At 40.1% G+C, this 13,665-nt stretch overlaps 1 protein-coding gene across 3 annotated transcripts in view; it reads left to right on the forward strand.

Annotated features, from left to right (window-relative positions):
* Window positions 1-13,665, forward strand: part of ADAMTS12 (ADAM metallopeptidase with thrombospondin type 1 motif 12) — a 528,119-nt gene that overhangs the window by 318,778 nt on the left and 195,676 nt on the right. For all 3 annotated transcript variants that reach the window (XR_011966393.1, XM_072605885.1, XM_072605886.1), the window contains exons 8-12: window positions 4,167-4,310; window positions 5,240-5,384; window positions 8,262-8,354; window positions 10,387-10,532; window positions 13,400-13,569. Coding sequence is in view for 2 of the 3 variants with exons in the window: in XM_072605885.1 (XP_072461986.1) it covers window positions 4,167-4,310; window positions 5,240-5,384; window positions 8,262-8,354; window positions 10,387-10,532; window positions 13,400-13,569 (698 nt within the window). In the remaining variant the exon portion in view is untranslated. The remainder of the gene's footprint in view (window positions 1-4,166; window positions 4,311-5,239; window positions 5,385-8,261; window positions 8,355-10,386; window positions 10,533-13,399; window positions 13,570-13,665) is intronic.

Consider the following 13,665-nt stretch of genomic DNA (forward strand, 5'->3'; position numbering starts at 1 on the left):
GAGAAAGTTACCTAGCTCCTTTGAACCCTAGTTCTCTTGTATGTAAAATCAAGGGATTGGTCTAGATGACCTTGAAAGCCTTTCACAGCTCCACATCTTATCTAATTTAGCCCCATCATTTTACAGATAAGGAAGCTGGAACATGGGAATGTTGTGACTTGTCCAGCAAGCTCGGAAGTGGTAGTATGTTGTGGAAATGAGGTTGATCTTAGAATAGAAAGATATGGGTTTGAATCGTGGATTGTCCACTTACTAGCTAAATGGGCTAGAGACTCAGTTTTTCATCCTGTAAAAATGAGTTTATCTGTGTTATGTACCTGAGAGGGTTGTAATGAGGATCAAATCCCATTCAACAAACATTTATTAATCATCAGCTATGGGCAAGGCAGAGGATCCATGGCATAATGGATAAAGTGGTGAACCTGGAGTCATGAAGACCTGAGTTCAAAATCATATCTCTGTCACTTGATAGCCTTCAGACCAGAGGCAATCTATAAATATCCCTGAGCCTCAGTAAATCTTTAAGGCTTATCCAGACCCCTGGAGTCACCAATCCTTGACTTGTTATATGTGTAGCACTGTTAGGCTTTGGGGAATAAAGGCATGAAAAAAGAAACAGTGTATCCCCAAGAAACTACCAATGGTAACAGGCAGATGGTCCCTTAAGTAATCTATAGATATTAGCAATTATTGTTATCATTATTATTCCCCCAGTAACCCCACTGGGGGCAGAACTAGATCTAAAGTGCCAGCATCCCCTGATGGAGCAAGGGTTTTCCCAGTACATCATAATACAGGTTTCTTTAAGACAAGAATGAAGTACTGTCACAAAGCAATGGAATAGTCACAGTTTCTGGTTCTGTTTTCCTAGAGCTGCTTTTCTTTTTAAGATAGGAAAGTTTTCTTATGACAAGACGAAAAAAAACTAAGGGGAAAGAAAAAAACACTGGAGAAATTAAATCTATTAGGTGATGGAAAGATGTGTTTTTCAGGAATCAATCCTGTTAAAGTGTTAGGCTAACACCTGAGACCTGCTACAGCGGCGTGCTGTGTGGTTCTTGTGTATATGACTTAGTACATGGAAGTAGACATTATTAGAAAAATTGAAGTTCCTCTAGCTTCTTATGGAATTGCTAGTGGTTTGGAACTTTGATAAATTATTGAACAGGTAAGCTCAGAGAGGAGTTGATAAGTCAGAAAAGATTGAATTTTGAGCAGTCTGGGGAGGACCTGCTGAGTTAAACCATGGCATCAAACCACATTCTCCATTGGAGGAGAGATAATTATTGGGATGAGAGGATTATAGATTAATTCTTTGGCTCTTTTGTGAGTACATGTCAGGTCTGAATGAATAGGGTTCAAATATAAGTCATACAACTTCTCATAGAAGGGATAGAAAAATGAAAGAAAAATCGCCCACTCCCCCAAAGACATTACTGTATATTATGAGGCAGGAAGAATTGCTTGTGTTCATCAGAAATTTTGATATAAAAGTAATACAAGCTTACAGTCATGACCATGGCCAGAGGTTTATATCTTCTTCATCCAAAGCAGTCTGCTTAAATTTTCTCTTTCTGATAACAGTGAATCTGAGGCAGGACTGCCAAGAGGGAAGCACCTCAGAGGCAAATAGTGTAGTTCAGGGAGGCTGATAGAATCCAATGTGGGTGGGGGGAGATTCATTCTAGGGTCATCAGAGCATATCACTAAATAAGTTTTCCTACTCCACTGGGTTAAGTAAGCCTAACTCACTGATATGAAGCTTTAACGTTCATAAAGCAATTTTCTCACATTTTGTCTGTGAAGAGAAATAGTATGAGTGCTATAACCCCCATGTTAAGATGAGGAAACTAAGGCTCCAAACCTGAAGTGATTGTGACAGTGGAAAGGTCAGTGGATTTGGAGTCAGAACACCTGGGTTCTGCTCTTTTCTGATCTTCAGTCGTTTTTCAACTGTATCTGACTTTCAGTGGCCCCATTTGGGGTTACTTTGGCAAAGATACGGCAGTGGTTTGCCATTTCCTTCTCCAGCTTATTTTATAGATGAAGAAACGGAGGCAAACAAACTTAAGAAATTTGCTCAGGGTCACACAGTTAGTGAGGATGTGAACTGAGGAAGAACAGTCTCCCTGACTCCAGGCCCAATGCTCTGCACCGTGGTGCCACCAAGTTGCCTTCTGCTCTGTGTAGCTTGTGCCAAGCTGGGATTCTGTTTCTTCACCTGTAAAACAAGGAGGTTGTACTAGATGATTCTAACATCCCTTCTCGCTCTATGATCCAGGATCCCAAAGCTATTAAGCTTCAAAGCTGAAGTTTGAACCCAGGTCAGGTCTCTAGGTTCATGGCTCTTTTCTTCCTTCCTTCCTTCCTTCCTTCCTTCCTTCCTTCCTTCCTTCCTTCCTTCCTTCCTTCCTTCCTTCCTTCCTTCCTTCCTTCCTAAAAGGACCACTTGGTGAAGGAGAAGGGAAGGAATGGCATCAGGGGCACAAGAAGAGGGATGAGTTTTATTTTTTTACCTTTTAGTGGGTAATCAGGGTTAAGTGATTTGCCCAGGCTCACACAGCTAGTAAGTATAAGTGTCTGAGGCTGGATTTCAACTCAGCTCCTCCTGACTCCAGGACTGGTGCTGTATCTACTGTACCACTTAGCTACCCCTATGGCTCTTTCTACTTTACCTACCATATTGTCTTCAAATTAATTAAGAGCATGTGGGAATGAACCATCATTTACACATATAATATATACACACGTACATATACATATACATGTACACATGTGCATATATTTATCTACATTTATACACACATATATATATTGGAATGCAAATAAAAATTATTTTACTAAAGGCAGAGTATGGTATGTTAAAAAGCTCATTGACTCTAGTTAGAGGATCTGGGTTCAAATTCTGCCTCTATGTGTGCTTTAGGTAAATGACTTAAACTTCCTTATCTGTAAAACGAGAACGTTGAGCTAAATGGCCTGTGAGAACTTTACCAGTTCTGGATCTGTGATCATAGGAGCCTGTGATGTGAGCCATGGCTGTTGTTTGGACCAGTGGCCCAAAATTCCTAAGAGAGAGAAAAGTCATTCAACCAAGAAACAATAACTTAAGGAAAGATGCAGTAGGAGGAATGGTCTTTACAGCAGGAAGAGAACTCTCTCAGGTCACTTTCCAAAGAGCTAACATGTGGAGTAAAAGCTAAAGAAAAAGATTCTAGCATTTGCATCTCCCTGGAAGAGCATGGGCTAGAGGCCAGCATCAGGCTTTTGATGGAGAAGGCAAACTTTGTCTAAAGGAAAGAGAAGCCCTACTGATAGACTTGGGAGTTTACTTTAGACAAACCAACCAGAACAGAGAGGAATAGATCAAGGTTGAGATGAGAAGTGTAAGGATTCAGAACCATTCAAGAAGAAGGAATAGTGATGGACAGCCAAATTTCTTTGATGGTGCCCATGAAATGAGAGAAATCCTGGGGGAAGATCTCTAGCCTACTGGGCAGTTTCACAATGGAGAATTTATTGGAGATCATGGACAAGAATTTCACAGGGTGAAAAGGAATGGATAGATGATAATTTGCAACACTGGAGGGAGTATCCATGTCACTAAAATCCCAGATTCACTGAGATAATAACATATGTGCTTCCCTATCGTTATTAGCAGTAAAACTGTTAGAAAATCTAAATGAGAGTTGTATGTTTATTTCAGAGATAGCAAGTTTATGTAAGGGTGGGGTTAAAAGCCTGTGTTTCCATATTCAGGAGAACTGAGTGAGGGGAACCCAAGATTAGAGAGTGGGTGATGGCATGTATTAGCTGGGAGCGGGGGAAGGGATTTGGAAGAGATTGGCTAGAGTTGGGGTGGGAGGTGGGGCTGTGAGCCAAGTGAACCATGGAGTTTGCCTCATAACTCCTGACTCTCGACTTGGTTGGGGATGTTCCCAAACTGAGAACAAAGATAGCAACCTCCTTCCCTTTGCCCCTTCCCATCCTAAATGAGTGAGATGATCTGTAATTTGCAGGACGCTATTTCCTCCATTCCATCATTGAATTATGGTACTTAACCTAGTGAAGCAAATGGATTTGTCTTGGTCTAGAGAAATGAATGTTTCCTCTTTGGTTAATCCTACTCAATTTGCTCTTTCTTGTTCTGTGTACATTCCCTCTAGTTTTGGCATCCAGCATGATGGAAGAGAAAATGACTGTGAGCCTGTGGGAAGGCACCCGTTCATCATGTCCCGTCAACTCCAGTATGACCCCACTCCACTCACATGGTCCAAGTGTAGCAAGGATTACATCACTCGCTTCCTTGAGTAAGTAGTTAAGGAGCTTCCTAATTACCAAACAGCCTCTTCTGAGCTTCTCCAAGACAAATCATCCAAAGTCTTCCTTTCCTCTCTAATAGATTCCCAAAGAAAGCCTGTTTCTGGGCAATGCCTACTACTGCTCTTAGCAGGCTGTGTGCTGAACACTGCACCTAAGAGACACCAGGAGAGACCTTTCATATATTTTCTTTGCTTTCTAAGCCTCTTAGGGGATAAAACCAGTTCTGTTCACAAGGATGACTCCTATTAGTGATGTGTTCTTTAGCATTTGTCCAGTTTTATTCTACAAGCATTAATTACCTTCTATGCAGCAGGCATAGATAGATAGATATAGATGTATAGTGTGTATATATGTATGTATATGAGTATGTATGTATATACACACACTATACATATACATATATACATATATATATATGTATATATGAAGTATTAGGGCTTTAAGCCAAATAGTCCTTGCCCTGAGGAGCTTATGGCCACTTGGAGGAAACATTTCCTTTTTTCATTCTGACATTCTCCTTGTCTTAGCTCTTTGTGGATCTGTTCCATGATCTGAGTCCATTTTCGTGAAACTGTGCTTTCCCTCAGTTGTTCCCAACTGAAAATTATCAGGAAAAGTTCAAACTGAGAACACCCAGTAACTGCTACTGTGTTGGGCTGCAAGATTAAGCTGCTGTAGTCACAGGGCTAAAGTTGGCTGAGCAGCCTTGAGTTCAGTCTGGGCACTGCTTGAATTGCTCCCTAGTTGTTTCTGCCCTCTGAAAAATGAAAAATTGAACTTTGATTAAGGGTATGAAATAATAAGGATGGGATAGAGAGAAAGCTTTGAGATTGAAATGTACATCTGCCAACTGAGTGAATCAGTGAGAATGACTGTTGTCAGCCCTCATTTACTTGTGTTGAATGTTTGTGCTCAGTCGAGGCTGGGGGTTCTGCCTGGACGATGTCCCCCAGAAGAAAGGTTTGAAGTCCAAGGTCATTGCTCCCGGAGTGATCTATGACATCCACCACCAGTGCCAGCTGCAGTACGGTCCCAATGCAACCTTCTGTCAGGAAGTCGATGTAAGTGCCAGATGTCTTTGGTATCCCTGGTGCTGTGCCAAGCAGGCCTAAGTGGAGGCAGAGTCATCATGCCCAAGGCATAGCTAGCAAAGTGCTTAGAGATTTGCAGATTGAAAAGCAAGTGAATCATCAATTAGTATGACTCAGGTTAAGTTAGCTGGTATCTTCTGAATCCTAGGTCATGGCCCTTCCACTAAAATGAGGTAATAGTTATAAAATGGCACATAAATGTTGGCTACTATTATTGGGGAAGGGAAGGGAATAAGTATTTTTATAGTGCCTACTATGTGCTAAGCACTACTCTAAGTGCTTTACAATTTCTCATTTGACCCTCACAATAACCCCATGAGATAGGTGTTGTCATTATTTTACAAGTGAGGAAACTGAGGCTGAGAGAGGCTAAATGACTTGCCAGGCTCACACAACTAGTGAGTGTCTGAGTCCAGATCTGAACTCAAGTCTCCCTGGTTCCAGGTCCAGTTCTCTATCCATATGTCACCTATCTATCCCCAGACATTTATTAAATGCCCACTATATGCCAGGTATTTTACAAATATTCTCATTTAATTTTCACAACAACACTGGGAAGTAGGTACTCTCCATTTTATTGTTGAAGAAGTGGAGGTAGATAGAAGTCAAGGGCCACATAGCCAGTAAGTATCTGAATACAGATTTGAGTTTAGATCTTCCTGGCTTCAGTCCCAACACTCTACTTCTCTGTCTGGCCACCTGATCATGAGGATGAGGATGAGGATGAGGATGAGGATGAGGATGAGGATGAGGATGACTCCACTAATGCCTTGGGCGGAGGGTGGTCTCTTTTCTTTGATCTTTTCTGGTTGTGCCTAGTAAAAGCTCACATACCACTAAGTGCCTTGAACTCCTAGGATAAAAGGTACCATACAGAGCTAAAGAATAAAAGGGAAAGGTTTTTTTTCCCAACACAGTGGAAAGAAAGGAAAACACACTCCATGAATAATGAAGGAGAATTCACATGGAGAAATCCCTGAGAAGAACACAAGACCTTCTTAGCTGAGCTGATATATAGGCATGTTGGGAGGCGGGAGATGGAAATAATACCAACCCCCTTGTCTGTCCAGATTCAAGGACAAGTTTTTTGTTTTTATTCTCCTGTAAGATTACGTTTATTTTCTTGAGTCTAAAAAGCAATGATCTTTTGACATCATCTTCATTTCCAATGATATCCATCCCCTGTAACAAAGAATCAAAAAGAATGAGGAGAAAAATGTAGTTTAGCGAAACTAACCAACACATTGACCAGGGCTAACAGTACATGCAATGTTCTGAATGTATTGTCCCTTACTTCTACAAGGAAGAAAGGGAGGGTATATTTTTCTCATTTTTTCTTCAAGGACAAGTATAGTCATTATATTTGCATGGAATTCAATTTTTGTTGCTTCCCATTCTATTGTATGGCATGTGTGTGTATCTTTGCATACGTACATATATATATGTACATATATATTATATTTATAGAGAGAGTTTTCTTTGTCCTGCTAACTTCACTTTGTATCCATTCTTAAGTTTTCCCATGCTTGTCCCTTTTCTTCATATTTATTATTCTTTTCATGAGTTTTCTCTGTTGTGTGATAAAAGATGAAATATACAAAGTCATAATATGTTCGAAGAACTTCCATTATTAATTAGGAAGAGTCTCGAGTCTGAAATCTGGTGGCCTGATTTTGAATCCTGGTTATGGCATCTAGATGGCACTTAGCCTCCCTGCCTTCAGTTTATCCATCTGTAAAATGAGGAGATTGCACTAGATAGTCTCTGTAGTCCTTTCAAACTCTAAATTTATGATCCTTTAGTCTTGGCAGGATATTGGGCAAGTCACTCGCTGAGCTTCTGTTTTCTCATTTATAAAATTGGAGATTCATGCAATCCTTTCTAGATTAAGCATTTTATGATTCTATCATGTCAAAACCCACATGTGAAATGCTGGTTTAGGGGAAATGTGTGTTTACTGCATTTAACTGAAAAGCAAACTGAGATCCTTAAATTGTTCATACAAGGTTCCCACAATACCTTTACCATATTCCTGTTAAACTGGTTAGCTACAACTCATGAAGTAGTGAGAGCTTTCCATCTGGATAATTTCCATTTCCTTCACCAGAAAGGAGGCAGGTATAGTCATTCCACTTGCATTGATGGAGAAACATAGATGGAGACCTATTGAAACAAATGTTGTATGAATGCTGAGTGATAATTAGAATCCAGAGTCTGTGACTGGCCCTTAGTAATCATGGTTACCAATTATGATATATCAAGAACTATTCACTGTCTCATTAAACATTCTGTAAAAACAATGCTAGATTATAAGGACACATGGCTCCATCTTCTAATTTTCCCAAAACTAGACTCTAGGTCCCTATCCTTCATATAGTAATTAAGACCCAAGTGTATTTGAACTAAATTGGCTGCTGGACTTAAAGCCATGGGAGGTAACATGGTATAATGGAAAGAGCAGTGGATTTGGGAACCTGGGTTTAAATCCTGGCTCTCACATTACCTGTATGACATCGAACAAGTAACTTAACATCTTTGGGCCTCAGACTTCAAAGATGTCTTCTGGTTCTAAATCTGTGATCATAACATCTTTGTTATATCCTTCCAAAGATTATTGAGAGTATAGTTCAGATCTTGCCTCAGTCACTTACTAGTGCTGTGATGATAAATGAGTCACTTAACCTTAGAGAACCTCTATTTCTTCATCTGTAAAATGGGAATGATAATTATGTACTTCTCTACTTCATAGGATGATTGAGGGTAAAATACTTTGCAAACCTCCATGGGCTGTATCAGTAGGAATTGTTGTCTTTATTACTAATGGCTGCATCTTTCTTGGTTTTGCAGAACATCTGCCAAACATTGTGGTGCTCTGTGAAAGGTTCTTGCCGCTCAAAGCTGGATGCTGCTGCGGATGGGACAAGATGTGGAGAGAAAAAGGTAATGTTCCAGACTGTGATCGAAAGCTAGAGGATTAGAGGGGTCTGAGGTCGAGGATAGAGGTCACAGGAGATCAGTCAGTGTGCCTAGCAACTGAGGCCAGTCCAGGCAGAGCACCCAGAGTCAGGCATTTTCCTTTTTGAGACTCATTCTGGCATTTCCCTGTGGGAAGATGCGATTAGAGAGGAACAATCCTTGAAGTCACGTTTCACTGAGTGACTTCTGGCCAAATACTTCACATGTCTTTAATGGTTTAGCTTGCTATTCTTGAGAGATGGGGGATGTTGCTGACAGTGGAATGTTCTGGATTGATTATCCAAAGGCCAAATTTTCTCTTTTTCATTTTTTTCTAAATGAAGAATAAATTGGACAAGTCACTGGGCATTTGCTTCTGAGGATGCCTGATTCGGGTCATTAACTTCCTTCTCTAGCACCTGATCTGGCTGCATGCCCACAACATTCCTCTTTACTAGGCACTAAGGCCAAATACACTCAACCTGCTTGGAGTCAAAATATAATATTGGATTCCAAAGCACTTCCTTGAGAGCTAGTTCTTTAGCATCTTCTGATTTAGCCTGTAGTATGTACTAGAAGCATAAATGAGTCCTTCAGTTTGGGGAAGAGTGGCAGCTTCTTTTTTTTTTCATTTTTGGGGTAAAATGATCCGAAACTCTTCCGACATCAAGGTCCTCTGAACTGGAGAGGAAAATATGACAAGCAGGTAAAAACTGTCCAGCACCTTCAAGAAACATGGACGTAGCTTGTAAAGATGATATATTTATTTCTTCATCCCTGCCTTCTCCTTTTTACTTTCCCAAACTGATAGCTGGCTTGAAATATTTGGTTGGTTGGTTGGTGGACCTGTGAACTGATTCAAACATTTTGAAAAGCGATCTGTAATTATGCCCAAGGAATTATAAAACTGTGTATACCCTTTGACCCAGTAATGCCACTTTTGGATCTGTTTCTCAAGGTGATCAGGGGAAAAGGAAAAGAATCTATATATTCTAAAATATTTTTAGTAGCTTTCCTTGTGGTGGCAAAAAGTTGGAAACTGAGAAGCTGCCCATTGATTAAGGAATGGCTGAACAAATTGTGGTATATGATTGTGATGAAATATTACTGTCCTGTAAGATATAATGATCGGGTTGATTTTTAGGAGAAAAAACATGGAAAGACTTGCATAAAATAGCGAAGAATAAAATGAACCAAGACAACACTGTATACAGTAACAATATTGCTTGAAGAATAAGTGAATGACTAAGTAATTCTGAATATTCTAAATATTCAAATCAACTACCAAGGACCTCTGAAGGAAGATATTATCCACATTCAGAGAAAGAACTGATAAATAGAAGTATGCATAGTATGGTTATACATACATAATACATATATACACACACATACATACATACATACATATCTGTATCAAATTGTGGCCTCCTCTAGTATGGGGTGGTAGGGAGAGGGAGACAGTTCAGAACTTAAAATGTAACCAAAAACATTAAATTAAAAGAAAAGAAATATTTAGATGTTTGGCATGTGAGAAAGGAAATGAGCTTATTTTTTTTTCCAGAGGGTAAAATTAAAAGCAGGTTAGATTAATAAGAAGGCATTCCTTATTCATTAAAAGAAAGAATTGTTGAGGTGCTGTCTCAGATAGTAGAGAGCTGTCCCTGACTAGAAGTGCCAATGAAAGGCTACTTGACCACTTGTCAGGGACGTTCTAGGGGGGATGCCTGCATCAAGTGAGTAGTTAGGTTAGGTGATATCTAAGAACTCTTCCAACTCTAGTATTATGTGATTATAAAGGTCAGAACTCTGAAAGGAAACTCTCTTTTGCCTTTATTATTCTGATTTAGTTCTGAGTTACTTGCTTCAAAAATTGATGACAAAAACTAAGTCCTGAGTTTGAATCTCCCTGCTGTGAACCTATCTTTTCAGTTCCCTGAGTGTTAAGTTGATGTTGCTCTGGGGTTGCTAGCTTCCTGACCTATCTTTGTTGTTTCTTCACTTCCTCCTGATCCCTCAGTGGTGTATGGCTGGCAAGTGCATCACAGTGGGAAAGAAACCAGAGAGCATTCCTGGAGGTTGGGGCCGCTGGTCATCCTGGTCACATTGCTCCAGAACCTGTGGGGCTGGAGTTCAGAGTGCAGAGAGACTCTGCAACAACCCCGAGTAAGTCTGTCCCCTCATTCTCTCTCTCTGTCTCTCTATCTTTCTCTGTCTCTCTCTGTCTCTGTTTCTCTGTCTCTGCCTCTCTCTCTCTGTCTCTGTCTCTCTCTCTCTGTCTCTCTCTCTATCTTTCTCTGTCTCTCTCTGTCTCTCTCTCTCTCTGTCTCTCTATCTTTCTCTGTCTCTCTCTCTCTGTCTCTGTTTCTCTGTCTCTGCCTCTCTCTCTCTTTCTCTGTCTCTCTCTCTCTGTCTCTGTTTCTCTGTCTCTGCCTCTCTCTCTCTTTCTCTGTCTCTCTGTCTCTCTGTCTCTGTCTGTCTGTCTGTCTGTCTGTCTGTCTGTCTGTCTCTCTCTCTCTCTCTCTCTCTCTCTCTCTCTCTCTCTCTCTCTCTCTCTCTCTCTCTCACTCTCTCACTCTCTCTCTCACCTTTGCTTAAGAAACCCTGGTGAACATAATCCCTGTATTTCCAAGCTTTCTGATGAAAAACCCAAACACTGGTTTTCTTTGACCTCAACCAAAGAAGAATCAAAAGGAATGACAAAGGATGTTAAAAGTCCCTCAGACTCTGTGTTTGATTGGCTGTTAAGCCTGCCTCTTAATATTTTGGAGTTTTTTTATAGCTCGGACAAATGAGCTAGTTCTCATTTTTATGGTTAAATTTGGGATTGGCTTTTTTTTCTTGTACAGATATCCAATTGAGATGTTTCTGAATAGCTTCATTCATTTAGGGGCAAGAAATATCCCCAGAGCCCATAGATTCAGAATTAATCTCTGCAGGAACAGTTTCTGCCTGATTCAGTCCATCAGTGAAAATTTGTTAAGGGTACCTCCTGTGCACCCTGGGGTGACTGCTGAAATATTTAATAATATAGATTAACTGTAGGGATTTTTAATAACCTAATTCTGAGTTTTCCAAACAATGTTTCACAGAATCCTTGAGTACCAAGAAAGTTGTTTGGGGCAAATAGGTATGGAGGGGTGAGTGCATTAGTTCTACTGTTGAAAGCGTTAGGTGTCATAATGAAATTATTGATTTTTTAAAAATTCTACATTTATATGATGCTGAATCTAAATCCTTTCACTCCTTCTAGCTCAACATGATCCTCTCATTGCTTAGTACTACTTCTTTTTGTGCTGGAAAGCAAGTAAGTACTGCACCAGAAAGATGATGGAATGTGCTGCCACTCACCATCAGAACATGAGGTTTTACTGTGGCCTAGGAAAGAAAAAGAAGGAACATGTGAGAGAACTTTTAGCACACCTGTCCCCAACCTCCCAAACCTTATTGTCCATTAACTTATTATTAATTAATTAATATGAAAAATCTTAGACCATTACTAAGAGATAGTATGGCTTAACATATAGAGGGCTGACCTTGAAGTCAGGAAACCTTGGCATCAAGTCTCACATCTGACATATTGAGGTGCTTTCTACATTAGCAGTTCACCTCAATGATGAAATCCCAGGGCCAGACAAAATTTTTTAAATTGTTATCATAATGATGATGATGACTGTGGTGGTGATCTTATCCCTTTAGTGCAGGGATTTTAATTTGGGATTCTTGGACCCCATTAGAGGTCTGTGGATAGATTTCAGGAAGTCTGTGAACTCATGTGGGAAAAAAATTGCATCTTTATTTTAATAGAATTGGTTTCCTTTTTTAATCCCATGTATTTTATTTTATATATTAAAAAATATTATTCTGAAACTAGTCCAGAGGCATCACAAGACTTCCAAAGGGGTCCATGACACAAAAAAGGTTAAGAACCTTTGCTCCAGTTTTTCCATGTAATATGAGGTGATCCTAATTTCTTGAAATCCTGGCATGTCCTTCTAACTTGGAAAACCTCTGAGTACAGGTCCAGTGATACCTTGTATTTCTGTTGTCCAAAGGCTTACCTCTCTAGATGATAGGGCAGATTCATTCATTCATAAGAAAGGAATTTTTTTTTTATCCTGATATTCATGAAGACCAGAGGCTGATGGGTAGCAGGGCTAAGCTTGAAGGAGCATTCATATGTTGGAATCATGTTTTTTAGGGATAATCATAGGTGGTGCAATTGAGATAGCCACTCAAGGTGGAGTCCTAAAGACTCCAAATCCTGCTTCAGACACCATCGGTGTGACCTTTGGCAAATAACTTTTCTTCCAGTTTCCTCAGATGCAAACTGGGGGAAATAATAGCTTTGGTCTCAGAGAATTGTTGTGAGGACTAAGTGAGATAATTATATTTATAGTATTAGCCGCTTCTCTTCTTCTCCCTTCCTTCTCTCCGCTCCATGGTCCATTGTCTACAAATCGGTATGAGATAATGCCTTATATCAGTGAGATAGAGAAGGATGTAGATATGGATAAGGATGCTGGAGACAGAGAGATGGAAATATAGATGGGCATAGATATTGATTCTATCCATATGGACATAGATATAAATGTGGATATAGATATATTTCCTTCACTAATATTGACAGTAGAAACTCCCTCTGCCAATGCAGGTTGGCAACTTTTCTGCAACTTTTCAAGTCAGAGTTGCCTGGAGGTGCTGCCTCCCCTGGGTCACACACCCAGTGCGTCACATAGCTTTAGTGTAGCACTAAGGCTCAGGTTTCCCTAACTCCCAGGCAGTCCCTTTATTCCACATTGTCTCTGTGTTATCATATACTTCCATATACTGAAGTACTAAAAACACGTTGGGCAGAATGAACCATTTGATAATGTATGGAGTTAGGGAGACTTCTTAAAAGAGGTGACTTTTGAAGACAGAAAAGGATATGAATTTGGCTGAAATTTCATAGTGAGAAATTCCAGTGAATGGTTTTTACAGAAAAAAGTGATCTTTGAGGAAATTTTGAAAACACTCTGTTTCATTGGCAGACCCAAGTTTGGAGGGAAGTATTGCACTGGAGAAAGAAAGCGCTATCGCCTGTGCAACATCCACCCCTGCCGTGTAGATGTGCCAACATTTCGGCAGATGCAGTGCAGTGAATTTGACACAGTTCCCTACAAAAACGAATTCTACCACTGGTATCCAGTTTTTAACCCAGGTAAGGTGTGGTAAAAGTTAGCACATTCTAGTTCCTGGATTTCTGCCATCAATCCCCAAGACATAATTTCATTGTCAAATTGCCTATGGCACCGGA

This window comes from Notamacropus eugenii, chromosome 4 (assembly GCF_028372415.1).
Source record: "Notamacropus eugenii isolate mMacEug1 chromosome 4, mMacEug1.pri_v2, whole genome shotgun sequence".
Classification (NCBI taxonomy): Eukaryota; Metazoa; Chordata; class Mammalia; order Diprotodontia; family Macropodidae; genus Notamacropus; species Notamacropus eugenii.